The 18099-nt window shown below is 45.3% G+C and overlaps 1 protein-coding gene across 1 annotated transcript in view; it reads left to right on the forward strand.

Moving 5' to 3' along the window:
* Nucleotides 1-9227: 9227 nt before the first annotated feature.
* LOC309553101 (uncharacterized protein) overlaps nt 9228-18099 on the forward strand; it is a gene marked incomplete at its 5' end in the record, with an annotated part of 52276 nt that continues 43404 nt past the window's right edge. The window contains 3 exon segments of the mRNA XM_082253998.1: nt 9228-10778; nt 10780-10818; nt 12917-12954. Of these exon segments, the coding sequence (XP_082110124.1) occupies nt 9228-10778; nt 10780-10818; nt 12917-12954 (1628 nt within the window).

The raw sequence follows: 18099 nt of genomic DNA on the forward strand, positions 1-18099 counted from the left end.
TACCTCATCAGCACACATCAGTAAATGAGAAAAATTACTTGTTTGCAAAATTTTGTAACAAACTATAAAAATGTTTTTTTTTTTTTTTCAAAATTTTTGGTCTTTATTCATTTATTTAGCAAAAATAAATAAATGAATAAAAAATGAACTTCCCTCTGTAAGGCTCCTTTCACACGGCCGCTCCGTGTGAAAGGTCCGCTGCGGGACTTTTTTTTTTTTTTCCACGGAGCAGATGACATTTCTGTCATCCGCTCCGTGTGCCCGCATATCATCCCATCCGTTTGCGGATGATATGCGGACATAATGTAAGTATATGGCACTGCGGATGTCAGCGGATGACACCGCTGACATCCGATTTTCCTTCCTTTCCGTTTTTTACACGGAAGGAAAAATGGGGTTCTGTTCCATTCGTAAAAACGGAACAGAACTGACAGGAGGAAAATCGGGTGTCAGCGGATGGTATTCCGCTGACATCCGCAGTGCCATTCACTTACATTATGTCCGCAAATCATCCGCAAACGGATTGGATGATTTGCGGACACACGGAGCGGCCGTGTGAAAGGACCCTAAGTGAGGGCAGTTTAACCTCTTAAAGACTAAACATATTTCTGACATTTGTTGCTTACAAGTTAAATCAGTATTTTTTGCTAGAAAATTACTCAGAACCTCCAAACATTATATATATATATATATTTAGCAGAGACCCTAGAGAATAAAATGGCGATCGTTTCAATCTTTTATGTCACACTGTATTTGCGCAGAAGTCTTTCAAATGCAGTTTTTTGAAAAAAATAAAAATACACTTTAATGAATTAAAAAAAAAAAAAAACTAAACAGTAAAGTTAGCCCAATGTTTTTGTATAATGTAAAAGATGACGTCACCCCGAGAATCGGGATCTTTATTCTAAGCAAAAAAAAAAAATTGCGATTCTCATTTTATCCAGAATTGTGCCGCTCTAATCAATTGTATACACTCACTGGCTACTTTATTAAGTACACCTGTTCAATAGCTTGGTAACAGAAATTGCTAATCAGCCAAACACATGGCAGCAACTCAATGCATTTAGGCATTTAGATGTGGGGAAGACGACTTGCTGAGGTTCAAACCGAGCATCAGAATGGGGAAGAAAGGGGATTGAAGTGACTGTGAACGTGGCATGGCTGTTGGTGGCAGACGGGCTGGTCTGAGTATTTCTGGGATTTTCACACACAACCATCTCTCGGGATTACAGAGAATGGTGGGGAAAAAGAGAAAATATCCAGTGAGTGGCAGTTGTGTGGAGGAAAATGCCTTGTTGAGGTCAGAGGAGAATGGGCAGACTGGTTCCAGATGATAGAAAGGAAACAATAACTCAAACAACTACTCGTTACACCCAAGGTATGCAGAATATCATCTCTAAATGCACAACACACCCAACCTTGAAGCAGATGGGCTACATCAGCGGAAGACCACACCGGGTGCCACTCCTGTCAGCTAAGAACTGGAAACTGAGGCTACAATTCACACAGAATCACCAAAATTGGGGAATAGAAGATTGGAAATATGTTTCCTGGTCTGATGAGTCTGGATTTCAGCTGCGACATTCAGATGGTAGGGTCAGAATTTGGCGATTGGATCCATCATGCCTTGTATCACCGATTCAGGCTGCTGGTGGTGGTGTAATGGTGTGTGTGTGTGGGGGGGGGGGGGATAATGGTTCAGGCTGGTGGTGTAATGGTGTGGGGGGGGATAATGGTTCAGCCTGGTGGTGGTGGTGTAATGGTGTGTGTGTGTGTGTGGGGGGGCGTAATGGTTCAGGCTGGTGGTGTAATGGTGTGGGGGATGAGCATGACTTAAATGCAACGGCCTACCTGAGTATTGTTGCTGACCATGTCCATCCTTTTATGACTACAGTGTCCCCATCTTCTGATGGCTCCTTCCAGCAGGATAGTGCACCATGTCACAAAGCTGCAATCATCTCACCACTTGTTTCTTCACTATGGAGCAAAATCTCTGAGGAATGTTTCCTCAGTATTCCTTACTTTTCTATTACATACCTTTATATAATGTCACCCCCTGGTGGTGGAAGCTAAAATCCCCTTATCTTACAACTAATAACCAAATTCCAAACAACCATCACTCCCCCTAGTGGTGAAACTCAAAATACCATCAAACATCATTCTAAAATGAATATTTTCAAAAATCGCCAATAAAACAATTTAGCTACTTGAAGACCCAACCTTTTCTGGCACTTTTTGTTTACTAGTTTAACCACTTTAAGACCGGATTGATTTGCCCCCTTCCTGACCAGGCCCTATTTTGCGATTCGGCACTGCGTTATTTTAACGGACAATTGTGAGGTCGTGTAACATTGTACCCAAATAAAATTGACGTCCTTTTTTTCCCACAAATAGAGCTTTCTTTTGGTAGTATTTGATCACCTGTGTGATTTTTTTTTTTTTTTAAATACATTTTTTTTTTTTGCGCTATAAACAAAAAAAGAGCGACAATTTTGACAATAAAAACAATATTTTTCACATTCTGCTATATAACATTCTCAAATAAATAAATAATATTTTTTTAACATTTTAGGCCAATTTGTTTTCTGCTACATATTTTTGGTAAAAAAAAAATTGCAATAAGCATATTGTGATTGGTTTGCGCAAAAGTTGTCGTGTCTACTAACTACGGGAAAGATTTATGTCATTTTTTATTGTGTTTTTTTTTTTTTTTTTATTAGTAATGTTGGCAATCTGCAATTTTTTGCGGGACTGCGACATTGCGGCGGACAGATCGGACCCCTAACTGACATTTTTGAAACTTTTGGGGGGACCAGTGACATTAGTACAGTAATCAGTGCTAAAAATATGCACTGTCACTGTAATAATGACCCTGGTAGGGAAGGGGTTAACATTATGGGTGATTAAGGGGTTAAATGTGAGCCTAGGGGAGTGATTATAACTGTGGAGGGGCGTGGCTTCTGAAATGACCATAGGGACCTGTGATCCTATATAGAAGGATCACATGGGCTCTATGATCATCCTAAGGAGAAGAACGGTCGGCTGTGTTTGCAACATCCGACCGTCCTCCTCTCTCAGCGGGGAGCGATCGCAATGGGCGTCAATCGGAGCCACCTGCCCGCTGCATTGGCTTTCCTGCTGACGAGCGAGGACGGGAGTGCGCCGCCGGTGGCGCGAGCTCGCACCCTAGCCTTTTTATTTTTTGCACTATAAATGAAAAAAGACTGAAAATTTTGTAAACAAATGCATTTTTCTTCGTTTCGGTTTTAAAATTGCAAATTTAGTAATTTTTCTTCATAAATTTTGGCCAAAATTTATACTGCTATATATATTTGGTAAAAATAACCCAAATAAGTATACAGCATATTATTTGGTCTTTGCGAAGGTTATAGAGTCTACAAGCTATGGTGCCAATCATTGAAAATTGATCACAGCCGATGTACTGACGGCCGATCTCATTTATTAAGACATTACCAAGCCAGGACAGTACAAATACCCCCCAAATGACCCCTTTTTTGGAAAGTGGACATGCCAAGGTATTTAGTAAGAGGCATGGTAAGTTTATAGAAGCTGTAATTTTTTTCCCACAATTCTTTGCAAAATTAAGATTTTTTTTTTCACAAAATGTTCATATTACCAAGTTATTTCTCACACCCTGTATTGGCATACTTGCAACTACACCCCAAAATACATTCTGCTACTCCTCCTGAGTATGGCGATTCCACATGTGAGACTTTTACACTGCCTAGCCACATAAGGAGGCCCAACATCCAAGTAGCACCTCCAGGCAGGGCCGGCTCTCCCGCTAGGCGAACTAGGCAGCCGCCTAGGGTGCAGTCATGGCCACTATTTCTCTATCTTGCTGTGTGACAGTAGTAGTCCTTTCAGGGAGCAAGGTCCCATGCAGTCCTGTAGAGTAGGGGGAGGGGGAAGCACTGGGAGATTGTTAGAACCTCGATCCAACAGCTGTTAGATCAGTGGGTGGTTCCATGTGCTCCCCCCCCTTCTCCTTCGCTCTGCTGATCTCCTGCCATGTGCAGAGCCCAGATAATGGCCACTGGGGCTGAGCAGCTATCTGATCTCTCCAGCAGTGTTGCTCATCTTACTTTAAAAAAGTAATTAGTTACAGTTACAAATTACTTCTCCCAAAAAGTAATTGAGTTACTGACTCAGTTACCACATAGAAAAAGTAATTAGTTACTCAGAAAAGTAACTGCAACTTTTTTTTACTATTCTATAATGCAATTATGTTCTATGAGATCTTTAATAGTGGTGGCGGTGTGGCACAGTGTGGGGGTCTGTGTCCTCCTGACTGTGAGTAACTGTATTTTGTTTTGTTTTTTGGTACCTGCTGCCTGAAATGGTGGTAGCAGTGTGGTGGTGGTGTGGCACACTGGTGGTGGTGGCGGTGTGGAACACTGGTGTTGGCGGTGTGGCACACTGGTACTGGGACACTAGAGCAGGGTCCCCATAGATCCCACTTTAGAGCAGGCCAGGGTCATCATCAATCCCCCTTTAGAGCAGGGTCCCCATAGATCCCCCTTTAGAACAGACCAGGAACCCCATAGATCCCCCTTTAGAGCAGGGTCCCCAAAGATCCCCTTAAGAGCAGGCCATGCTCCCCATAGATCCCCCTTTAGGGAGGGGTCCCCATAGATCCCCCTTTAGAGCAGGGTCCCCATGGATCTATGGGGACCCTGCTCTAAAGGGGGATTTATGAGGACTCTTTTCTAAGGGTGGATCTATGGGAACCCTTCTCTAAAGTGGGATCTATGGGTTCCCTGCTCTAAAGGGGAATTTATGAGGACCCTGCTCTCAAGGGGGATCTATGAGGAACCCTTTCTAAGGGGGATTTATGAGGACCCTGCTCTAAAGGGGGATCTATAAGGACCCTGCTCCAAAGGGGGATCTATAGGGCCCCAGGGCCTGTTTTAAAGGGGATCTAGGGGGACCGAGTTCTAAAGGGGATCTATAAGGGACAGATCCCTCTTTAGAACAGGGTCGCCATAGATCAATCTTTAGAGCAGGCCAGCGTCCCCAAAGCTCCCCCATAGATTCCCCTTTAGAGCAGGCCAGGCAGGGTTCCCCATATATCCCACTTAATCATGGTATGGGGGGAGGGCACTGAGTCTGACTGCAGTGCAGAACATACATGGCATGGTGGGAGGGCAGGGCACTGTCTCTGACTGCAGCACATACATGATGTATGTGCTGCAGTCAGAGGCAGTCCCCATGCCATGTATGTGCTGGTGCTGCAGCCAGAGACAGTGCCCCCCCTCGCATGTCAAAGCCACCCCCCAAGCACACACCTGTTTTAAGCACTTGTTGCACGTCCTTCTCCTGTCTGGACTGCTGAACTGTCTGGAAAGCAGCTGCCTCCTCTCCTCTGAATAGCTGAGCCGGCTGTCAGCCTGTCACACTCACACAAGCAGCTTCATACTTGCAGTCTCTGTCTCTCATAGGATGAGTGGAGAGCAGAGCTGAGTGCCGGCCGTGGACGGAGGGAGGATAATAGATATTTTCGCCAGAGAAGGCATTCAAGGCAAAGTGCAGGCAGGTGGGCAGGACTTGAGCTGGACGGCGCCCTCAGTCGGCCCAGAAGAACGCGCTGCCGAAATAGAAAAAAATAGTCTCAGACACCGGTGTCCGTGTACGGACACATTGCCGATCGATCCCTGACCTTGTCCGAGTCTCCTCCTCTTCTCTTTCCTGTACCGCAGACAGCGGTCATAGAGGAGAGGGGGAATTACAATTACATCTACTGCCATCTAGTGGCGGTAGATGTAATTGCAGTAACGCAGCCGAAAGTAGCGGCAACAGCGTTACAGGGATAGAACGAGTAATCAAATAGATTACTCGTTACCCTCAAAAGTAACTACGTTAAGTAACGCTGTTTACTTAAACGCAGTTACTTACATCACTGCTCTCCAGGATGGACAGCCGTAGCAAAGGACCTGCCAGAGAAGGAGTAGCGATCATCAGGGAGACAGTCTGCCAGAGTCTCAAGGTACTGCATGATGGACCTTTTCCCCGACACTGACAGCATCCCATGATGTCACTCCATGACCGAGGGCGCCCTCACAGCCATGACAATATGTATGCCATCCAGCATATGATGCCATCTACTTTCCTCCTGTCATCATCATTATCCTCCTCATCATCCTCCTGTTCCTGGTATCCCACCACCCTACCTCTTGTCATCATACTTTTTATCTTCATCCCCCCTGTACCCCACTGTGAGCTTCCTACCATTCCACCCCCTGTCATCTTCATCTCCCCTGTCGGCTTTCTACCATCCCACCCCCTGTCACCTTCATTCCCCCTTGTCAGGTTCCTACCATCCCACCCCCTGTCGTCTTCACCATTCCACCCCCTGTCATCTTCATCCCCCCTGTACCCCACTGTGAGCTTCCTACCATCCCACCCCCTGTCATCTTCATAACCCTTGTCAGCTTTCTACCACCCCATCCCCTGTCATCTTCATGCCCCCTGTACCCCACTGTCAGCTTCCTACCATCCCACCCCCTGTCATCTTCATCCCCCCTGTACCCTACTGTCATCTTCCTACCATCCCACCCCCTGTCATCTTCATCCCCCCGTCATATTCCTACCATCCCACCACCTGTCATCCTCATCCCCCTGTCAGCTTCTTACCCTCCCACCCCCTGTCATCTTCATCACCCCTATCATCTTCCTACCATCCCAACCCCTATCATCTTCATCTCCCCTATACCCCACTGTCAGCTTCCCACCATCACACCCCCTGTCATCTTCATCACCCCTGTCAGCTTCCTACCATCCCACCCCCTGTCACCTTCATTCCCCCTGTCACCTTCATCACCCCTGTCACCTTCCTACCATCTTACCCCCTGTCATCTTCATTCCCTCTGTTACCTTCACCCCCCCCTCCCATCATCTGCATCCCCCCTGTCAGCTTCCTACCATCCCACCCCCTGTCATCCTCATCCCCCCTGTACCCCACTGCCAGCTTCCTACGACCCAAGCCCCTTAAATTTACTGGTGCACATCATATATGATGGATACAGAGACAATTTTTTTCTTCCAGTGACAACACGGACACAAGGACATTTCTCCTTCCAGTGAAACCACCAATGCAGGGAATTTTTTCTTTCAGTGACACCAAGGATGCAGGGACATGTTCTTTTTTCCAGTGACGCCACAGATGCAGGTGCATTTCTACCTAAGATCCTGCTCACCCATAGTGCAGCGACCGTGTTTTATAAATGTTGATGTTGTTTTTTTTTTGGGGGGGGGGGAGGGGTGCAAGCAGCTAGTCTTGCCTAGGACGCAAAATAATCTATTCCCCACCCTGCCTCCAGGTGTTCTAGGAGCAAAAATTACACATATAATTTCCAGACAACCTATCACAATTTTTAAGGCCCCAGAGCACCAGGACAATGGAAACGCCCATAAAATGACTCCATTTTGGAAAGAAAACACCCCAACACATAATCTAGGAGACATAATGAATCTTTTGAACCTGTCATTTTTTTCTCACAAGTTTTTGGAAAATGTGGAAAGAAAATGAAAACGCATTTTCTTTTTACACAAGGTTGTCCATTTATAAGATATTTCTAACACATAGCATGTACATAGCAAAAATGATGCCCCAAAATACATTCTTCTACTCCTCCTGAGTATGGCGATACCACATGTGTGAGACTTTTACACAGCCTAGCCACATACAGGGGCCCAACATGCAGGGAGCGCCGTCATTTCCTGACTTCCCATTACAATTTTGTGAGGCACTGTAGTGGCATGGCTGTGGCCCGGATGAGCACTGAGGTGGCATGGCTGTGGCCCGGATGAGCACTGAGGTGGCATGGCTGTGGCCCGGATGAGCACTGACGTGACATGGATGTGGCACGGATGAGCACTGATGTGGCATGGATGTGGCATGGATGAGCACTGACTTGGCATGGATGAGCACTGACTTGGCATGGATGAGCACTGATGTGGCACGGATGAGCACTGATGTGGCACGGATGAGCACTGATGTGGCACGGATGAGCACTGATGTGGCATGGGTGAGCACTGACATGGCATGGATGTGGCACGGATGAGCACTGACTTGGCATGGGTGGGCACAGATGAGGCATGGATGTGGCATGGATGAGCACTGACATGGTATGAATGTGGCTCGGATGAGCACTGATGTGGCATGGATGAGCACGGATGTGGCACGGGTGGGCCCGGATGAGCACTGACATGACATGGATGTGGCATGGATGAGCACTGACATGACATGGATGTGGCATGGATGAGCACTGACATGACATGGATGTGGCATGGATGAGCACTGAGTTGGCATGGGTGGGCACAGATGAGGCATGGATGAGGCATGGATGGGCATGACTGAGGTATGATTGAGGAATGGAGGAGGCAGGGGATGAGCGGTGCTGCAGCCTCCCTCCTCTCACGCTGTACCAATCGCTGTGTACAGCGTACGAGGAGAGGAGAGAACTGAACCGGACATGCGCTTGTTTGTTGACAACTGACTGCTTCATCATTGGACGGAGCGATCACGTGGTAAAGGGCCGCTGTCATTGGCCCTTTACCACGATCCGCGATGCTTGATGCACCATGATGAGGGGGCCCTCTGGGAAGTGCGATTCTGGGAGGACGTCATTGTACCATCATTTGACTAGGGCCCAGTCAGCAAGTGGGTAATTGCTGTGCATCCTCTTGCAGCAAGTGACTGACACTGTACTGAAATATCTCAGCTGACTCCTCCATGCCAATTTGTGGGGCAATGACAGGAGTATCTGTGGATGAGGAGGAAGAACATGGAGCTTTAGCAGCTACTGATGACTTCAAGCGTTTCTGCTTCTGGGAGACAGAGGAGGAGGAGGAGGATGAAGACTTGGTTAGACACTCCACCACCTTCTCTTCATCTCTGGGTGTATAACAGGCTTGCTGCTGGAAAAGAAAGGTCCATGTACCCTACATCTAGATGCTGCACCCCTGATGTGGTCTGTGGATATGAATGCTGGAAGAAAGGCATGTCATGCCACTCCACAATTAATTAAATTGATTTTTATCATTGTAAATGTACACAATCAAGGGGCTTGTCTTGTTCTGACATCAAAAGGTTTACTAACAAATCAACAGAGAGCTGAGCTCAGCCTCACCCTGTGCAGACGAGTTGTAACGAGTTCAATTGTATTTCTAGCTCCATACTTTCACTTTCATTTCTGCTGTCAGCGATGGCGTCTGCAGATCTGAGAGCTGAGCTGGAATGTTCCGTCTGTCTGAACATTTATACAGATCCTGTAACCCTGAGATGTGGACACAACTTCTGCCGGGTCTGTATTGATGGTGTGCTGGATACACAGGGGGGGTCTGGAGGATATTCCTGTCCTGAATGCAGAGAGAAGTTTGCAGATCGTCCTGCACTGCAGAAGAACATGAAACTACGTAACATAGCAGAGACTTTCCTGTCTGCTCAGCCAGATCAAGAGGAGTCTGGGGTCTTCTGTACTCATTGTGTGGACTCCCCTGTACCTGCTGTTAGATCCTGTCTACACTGTGAGGCCTATCTGTGTGAGAAACACCTAAGAGTCCACAAAAAGTCCCCAGAACATATCTTATGTGACCCCACCTTGTCCATGGAGAGCAGGAAATGCTCCGTCCATAAGAAGATCCTGGAGTATTACTGCACTGAGGATGAGACCTGTGTCTGTATATCTTGTTCTATGATTGGAGGACATAAAGGACATGAGATGGAGTCACTGGATGAGGCTTCTGAGAAGAAGAAGAAGACACTGAGGAATGTTCTGCAGAAACTTCTGACAAAGAGAGAGGAGACGGAGGAAAGAGTCCAGAGTCTGCAGGAACACCGGAGGAAAGTAGAAGAAGCAGCAGCTGGTGACACCGAGAGAGTCACTGCCCTGTTTAGAGATCTCAGGAGACGTCTGGAAGACCTGGAGAAGAGAGTCCTGAGGGAGATCTCCGGGAGGGCAGAGCGGATCTCCATCTCCATCCGGGATCTGGAAATAAAGAAGGAGGAGCTGTCCAGGAAGATGGTGGACATTGAGGAGCTGTGTAACATGACGGATCCACTGACTGTCTTACAGGAATCAGACACAGGTGACTTGTGTGATACTGAGGATGGAGATAATGAGGACAGAGAGAGACATGAGGAACTCCTCCATGATGGAGGGGGTCTGGGTGTGGCGGGGGTCTTACACACAGGTTTATCTGATATAATAAGAGAGGTAAATGTATACTTCTATATACAGGGAGCTGCAGACATATTACTGGATGGAAACACAGCTCATAATTATCTACAGATATCAGATGACAGGAAAACTGTATCCAGGTCAGATAGGAAGCAGAATCACCCAAAAACACCAGAGAGGTTCCAGGATTGTCCTCAGGTGATGAGCAGTCAGAGTTTCTCCTCAGGGAGACATTACTGGGATGTGGATGTCGGAGGGTCAAAGAGCTGGAGAGTCGGGATGTGTTACCCCAGTATAGACAGGAAAGGGGGGGAGTCACTGATTGGAATGAATAAGAAGTCCTGGGGATTGGACAGGTATAATAATCAGTATTGGGTGATGCATGACAGGAAAGTGACCCCCTTACCCACCAATTTCTCCAGTAACAGAGTCAGGATAGATCTGGATTATGAGGCCGGGCGGATCTCCTTTTATGATCTGTGTGACCCGATCCGACACCTCCACACCTTCAACACCACCTTCACTGAGCCCCTCCATGCTGGGTTATGTGTTTGGAGAAACTGTATAAAGATATGTGGGGGGAGGTGGGAGATGTGAGAACTCTGCCCACAGTCTGGTGACATCACAGGGATGGGTGGTGGGATTGGTTTATTGATCAGCCAATGGTTGAAGGAAGTGATGACTCCTGAGAGAAGCGTGAGGGTTGCCATTGCAGGCCTCCTTATGAAAATGCTAGTTCCCTGGCTGTGTGTAATGTAAGAACATATAAAGTGATAGTAAAGAGAAAATAAAAAAATGACAGATATGATGGCGTCTGTCACTGACATGAACACCGCAGTCTTTGTTTCTCGGAGTCCCCCTGTAACTTCCTTCTTTTACCTGTTGGTTATGCTGTTATTTCCCAACTTCCTATAACAGACCAGTCTGTCCAGCAGAAGTGTCAGTTAGAGGATTGAGACAAACCATTTACCACTGACAGGGGTGCTTACAATGATCAGCTTTTTATTCATTGATGGAAAACCTTTATCCCAAAAGGAGACACGAATGTTGGTGTAACGGCTAATAAAGTGTTGTCTGGAGTTCTCCTTTAATTTGTTAGTCACCCCCTCTCTCCAGACAATGCTGATGTCCAAGGGGGTCTCCACTGCCCCTCCATAGATAGAGGAGCCACCCTAAGACAGGAAGTGTGTTACTGGCAGGATCAACAGGGGAAAATAAAGGGGAAAAACAGAAGACTAATGCAGCCACCACATCTAAGGATTGGTAAGCTCCAATATATCTTATTTTTGTTTTTGTTTTTTTTTTTCCTCTTTGAGTCTCCAACCCAGAACAAGCATGCTGGGAATAAGAATCAGAGAAGTGTCAGAATTCCTTCTCTCTATACTTGTTCCGGGTCAGAGACTGAGACAGTATTAAAGGGAAAGCATCAGCATGACAGCCAGGGAACTAGCATTCTCACAAGGAGAGTTCATCAATGGCAGCCCCCATGATTCTCTCATGACGGATTCCCTTCAACCCTTTCTCTGCCAGAACCTTTTTTGCATTTTTTGCATTCATGTATAAAACATAATTTTAGTCTTGAAGATTAGATAAAACCCCCAAACATGATCTATTTTCTGAAAGCAGACACCCCAGAGAATAAAATAGTGTTAGTCCCAATTTTGTATGTCACACCATATTAGCACAACAATTTATTAAGCACTAAATTTCAGTAAATAAAACACTAAAAATAATTTTAGGGCACACCGACACAATAAATGACCCACATTTTTGGTAAAACATGAGGTTGTACCGAGTAAATAGATACCCAACATGGCAAACCTTAAAATTGTGTACGCCCGTGAAGTGGCAAAAAACGTTGGTGCCTTATATTTTCCATAGGAGACACTTTATAATCCCCTACAGGTCATCAGTTTAGAGATAACCGTGAGAAATGGGCGGAGAGTTATTGATCTGAGTCCGGTGTGTGTGGTGATATGTAATGTGTGGTGCAATCAATGGCCTTGTGTGTAGGTGTACCTGACATGCGCATTTACATTCATGCATGTATGGGGGGAGGGGCACCCAAAGATTTTTTTGGGGGCTGACTTTAGGTGCTTGGGTGTTTTTTACATTTCTCTTTGACTAAACTTTTTTTTTCATCACATGGGGACAATGTGATGCTTTTTGGGTGACAGGTTCTCTTTAATGAGACATCAGGGGTATAAAAGAGCCCTAATGTCCCACCTATCTTTCATTATAGCTTATGGAGCACAGATCGCACTCCGTTAGCTTCTTCCCTGCCGGCTGGTGAAAGTGACAGCGAGGATCAGAAGTGACATTTTATACATCACTTCCGGGTCATAAGCAGGAAGTGGAGATCAGAGAATGGACATTTGCTGATCTCCATTCCCTCTACTTGGTGGCCCCACCATGCCGGTCACAGGTCCACCGATGAGGCCAGGAAACATGGCAGGAGCACGCCCAGGGGGGAATGTGGAAGTGATTGGGCAGCTGTGCAGCCACCTGATTGCTTCCATCTGACAGTTGTACTATATATGGTGGTGGTGAAAGGATTAAATATAAGAAATGTAATTCAATAATTGACACAATGATAAGTGCCAGCTGTGTCTGCTTTCCAGGGACAGTCCCGGGATTTAGAGGTTTGTCCCTGGAAATGTTGCTGATTTGAATCCTATTTGTGTATATGTTTTCTATTATGATTTGTATTACAGAGTCAGTTCACCTTCGTGGTAATAATAATCGGTGACAGGTATTTTATTCCTCATTTTCCTGTTTCTATCATTATCGGCAGTTTTAAGTTCTAGAAATGCCCGTCTTCTTCATACAGGAGAGAATTCTGGAAAATCTCTGGAAGATAGATGAGGAATAATAAGGTCTTCTCACTTCCTGTTAAAGCTGAACTCCGGGCTGTTTTCATGTATACAGAGCTGCCTTCATTTCTCTCTTCTATCTCCCCGGAGTTCAGCTTTAAATCAGAGAAGACCCCCGACATTCTCCTCCTCATTGCTTTCCTGAGATTTTGTTACATTTTTTCTCTGAATGTTTTCTCCTAAAGTCTACAGAGAAATGTTCTTTTATCATATAGTGATAGGAAGTGATGAGGCATGGCACTGGTGTGAATGGCCTGCCCCCGAGGAGCCAACAGAATCTCAAGCTTAGTGTGACTCCCGCCCCCTAGGCATACTGGCTTAAATATTGTATGGCATTTTTTTTTTGTGTGTCATTGCATAGACTTTTGAAATGCTTTTCAAAGGACAGCTCACCTAAGGAAAGCATTGAGGAGGAAGAGATGAAGGTGACTGCACTGTTACCGTCATCAGCTGTAAGGATGCTGGGTGGCACAGTTACCTCCAATGGTGTGCCCCCATCTTGTATTCTTCCTGACTGCCAACAGAGTTATCCAGTGATCTGCGAACAATATATAGTGTCTCTGCCCATACTTGCTTTAGGTCATCCATATCCAACACATGCAAATGTGTAATAGTATCACTCCATGCACCTTACCAGATCGCTGCTCCTTAAATCACTTTCCACAAAAGTCATCCACTTCCAACTGTCCTCCTTCACTCCAGCATCTCTCCAGGGTTCCCATGCAAACATTATCATGCAGAGACCATAGTGCAGTACATCCTTATAATATAATTTATTTATTACAATCCATGCACTTTCAGTGAGACATTCAATGAAAAAACGCATTGTAACCACTTCTAAAATAGCCGCCGTGGCACTTCCAGTGGGCGTAATTGTGTCACTTCTAGTGTCTGACATCATTTCCAACCTGTTTTGTCATCAAAACTATTTATATCTCACTTCCACCCACAGTTGCCCTACATCCCTCCATTTAATTTAACCACTTGCTGACTGTGCTATAGAAGAATGATTGCTACAGCGTGGCCGGTAGTGATGAGCTTCGTGTTCGATTAGAACCTAAGTTCCACTCGAAAACTGCCTGTTCGCCCGTTAGCCGAATGGCGAACAAATGGGCTTCTTCATGAGAACTTTGAGTCCCCTCATCCATAATTAATTTAATAGGTTTTATTTAATATCCATAATCAATATCAATCATCCACTGGCCAGTGAATCAAACCCACAGCCTCTCATTTGCAAGCCTGTTATTCTAGCACCTACGCCACCGAGCCAGCTGTTTAACCCAAGACTCTCTCTGCCTAACTTCTATCTGAGTTTGACAGCTCTTTTATAGGGCTCTGATGTCAAGAGTGCCCCATAATCCACTGCTCAGGTGCAGTGAATAAATTACTGATGTCACGTCAGAAGGGGCGGGGACAATTAATAGGTTTCAATTAAAATCCATAATTAATATTGACCACCCCGCTGGACCAGCTACGCCACCGAGCCAGCTGATTAACCTAAGACTCTCTTTGCCTAACTAACTTCTATCTGAGTTTGACAGCTCTTTTATAGGGTTCTGATGTCACCAGTGCCCCATAATCAGTTGCTCAGGTACAGTGAGTAAATTACTGACGCCAGTAATTCACTGCATCTGAGAAGTGGATTATGGGGCACTGGTCATGTCAGAGCCCTATAAAAGAGCTGTCAAACTCAGTTAGAAGTTAGTTAGGCAGAGAGAGTCCTAAATTAATCAGCTGGTTCGATGGTGTAGCTGGTAGAATAAAGGGCTTGTAAGTGAGAGGCTGTGGGTTTGAATCTGGCCAGCGGGTGATTATTATTAATTATGGATTTTAATTAAAACCTATTAATTTTCCCCGCCCCTTCTGACGTGACATCAGTAATTTATTCACTGTACCTGAGCAGTGGATTATGGGGTGCTGGTGACGTCAGAGCCCTATAAAAGAGCTGTCAAACTCAGATAGAAGTTAGTTAAGCAGAGATAGTCTTAGGTTAATCAGCTGGCTTGGTGGCGTAGCTGGTAGAATAACGGGCTTACCAGTTAGAGGCTATGGATTTGAATCTCCCCTGGCCAGCGGGTGATTAATAGTCACTTACATTTAAGCCTTTAAAATGAGGACTTGTGATTGTTCATGTTCGTAAGTTCACTAGAACATTTCCTCTGTTTGAGATGTTCGGCTCATCACCAGTGGCCGGCTAGTTCTGGGATGCCACCATATGGTGATGTCCTGTAAATGCGTCTGCCGCACGTCCACAGCTGGGCGATGGTGGGGTGCTCTGCGATTGCAGTGTCCAGGGGACATTGCTGATCACAGATTGAGGTAAAGAGCCAATCAGTGGCTCATTACCATGTGATCAACAGTGTCCAATCACAGCTGATCACGGATGTAAACCGAAGCCGGTTATCGGCATTACTTTCCTCACACTGACAGTATGAGGAGAGGAGAAGAGAGCCGATACTGGCTTTTGTAAAAGGAACATCTACACTGAATTATCAGTGCAGTCCCACCAGTGCTACCAATAAGTGGCCACCAGTACTGCCAATCATTGCCTATCTGTGCTGTCTTATCAGTGCCACCTATTATTACCCATCAGTGCAGCCTAAACAGTGCATCCTATCAGTGCCCATTCATACCCACCAGTGTATCTCATCAGTGCCCTTCAATGCCCATCAGTGCTGCCTCATCATTGCCCAACAATTCCCATCAGTGCTGCCTCATTAGTGTTCATCAGTGCCGCCTCATCAGTGCCCATTAATGCCCATCAGTGCACCCTGAACAGTGCTTCCTCATCGGTGCCCACCAGTGCCATCTCATCAGTGCCCATCAGTGTCACCTCATCAGTGCCCATCAGTGCTGCCTCATCAGTACCTATCAATACCCATTAGTGCCCATCAATTCCCATCAGTGCTGCCTCATCAGTGCCCATCAATGCTCATCAGTGCTGCCTCATTCGTTCCCATCAATGCCATCTCATTAGTGCCCATCAGTGTACATTAATGCCCACCAGTGCTACCTCATCAGCACACATCAGTAAAGGAGAAAAATTACTTGTTTGCAAAATTTTGGAACAAACTTTTTCAAAATTTTTGGTCTTTATTCATTTATTTAGCAAAAATAAATAAATAAATAAAAACCCCAGTGGTAATTAAATACCACCAAATGAAAGCTCTATTTGTGTGCAAAAAATGATAAAAATGTCATATGGGTACAGTGTTACATGACCGTGTAAATGTCATTCAAAATGTTAGAGCGCTGAAAGCTGATAATTGGCCTGAGAGGTGAAAGTGTCCGGTATTGAAGGGGTTAAGGGAAAACATCCATTTCCTCTAAGAAGCTTGGATAATGCCAGTGGGCGGGATCAATTGTAGAGCTGCACCATTAGTTGATAAAAAATTGCAATCTCGATTCTACACCCCCCCCCCCCCCACAATCTTCCAACGGCATTTCCTCGATTCTTAGTGCCCATTCACACTAGGGCGACTTATGAGGCGACTTGTGTCGCCCCAGGTCGCTTGACATAACCAAAGCAATGTAACTCAATCAGTGCCGTCTTAATTGGCACTACTGAAGTTGCTCCGACTTCAGAAAAGGGTCCGGTACTACTTTGAGGTGACCAGTGATCCGACCTGTCCCATATACTTCAATGGGAGTCGCCTCCTTATCTTAATTGAAGCGACTTGTGATCTGACTTGTCATCCGACTTTTCATAAAAATAGTATTGAACAAGAAAAGAGCATAATTTTTATTAAAACATGAATATGTCTTCTGTCCACTTGGCCGTTTTTCTTGCAGGTATTTATCGGGCATTTTTGGAGGCAGGCATGACTTTTTTTGTATTTAGTGTCTGGGGGGGTCTAAAAAGTGTACCTGTCAAGTTTCAGCTCTGTAGCATGTCCAGAACCCCCCAAAAATAGAATTTTTCTTATAATTTTTAGTAGAAAACTAATGCGGTTTCTCTCCAGCTGGCTTTTTTTCTTGCAGGTATTTATCGAGCATTTTTGGAGGCAGGCATGACTTCTTTTGTATTTAGTGTCTGGGGCGTCTAAAAAGTGTACCTGTCAAGTTTCAGCTCTGTAGCATGTCCAGAACCCCCAAAAAATAGAATTTTTCTTATAATTTCAGGAATGCGGCTTCTCTCCAGCTGTCTTTTCTTCTTGCAGGCGTTTATCGGGCATTTTTGGAGGCAGGCATGACTTTTTTTGTATTTAATTTCTGGGGGGTCTAAAAAGTGTACCTGTCAAGTTTCAGCTCTGTAGCATGTCCAGAACCCCCCAAAAAATAGCATTTTTCTTATAATTTCAGGAATGCGGCTTCTCTCCAGCTGGCTTTTTTTCTTGCAGGCATTTATCGGGCATTTTTTGGGCGTCTTTGGAGGCATGTGCTTCTTAAAAATTATATGAAAAAAGCTCTTTTTTTTTTAAGTTTCTGGACAAACAGACAGACAAAAGATGTTTTTCCTTCAATGTGAGTCTCCTCAATTAGCATTCTTATCTACTTTCTAGCGTTGAGCTAGACATTCCAAAGTTCAGCCACTCCTACACCTCCCCCATAAAACGTTATCTGTACATTGATCTGCCATACTTTTTTTCTGATTCCACACTGGACTTGCAAGCTGTGAAATAATGTGCTCCACAAGACAGCATGATGTGGCTGCTAGGGAGTTGGTGGACAATGAAGTCCTGATCTGGCAGGTCAAGCTGCGGCCAGTTCTTAATGCCACGAACATCCCAACTACAAGGATCACAGCAAAAGAGATAAAGCGTGGCAGGAGATAGCCCCCGTTGTTATTGAGGACTGGGAGATGCTGTCCCATGAAGAGCATGTGGAAAAATGTAAGTTGAACTTCTTTTTTCATTTCTTCTTAAAATATGCACTTAATATGTACTTAATTGTCGGCACTGTAGGGCAGATAGGTTGCACTGGAAGTGACTGAAACTGATGTATAGTTGGCACTGGTAGTCACTAGCACTAAGATACACTGATAGGTTGCACTGGAAGTGACTGAAACTGATGGACACTTATAG

The sequence above is a fragment of the Pelophylax lessonae genome (assembly GCF_965119305.1).
Source record: "Pelophylax lessonae genome assembly, chromosome: 4".
Taxonomy (NCBI): Eukaryota; Metazoa; Chordata; class Amphibia; order Anura; family Ranidae; genus Pelophylax; species Pelophylax lessonae.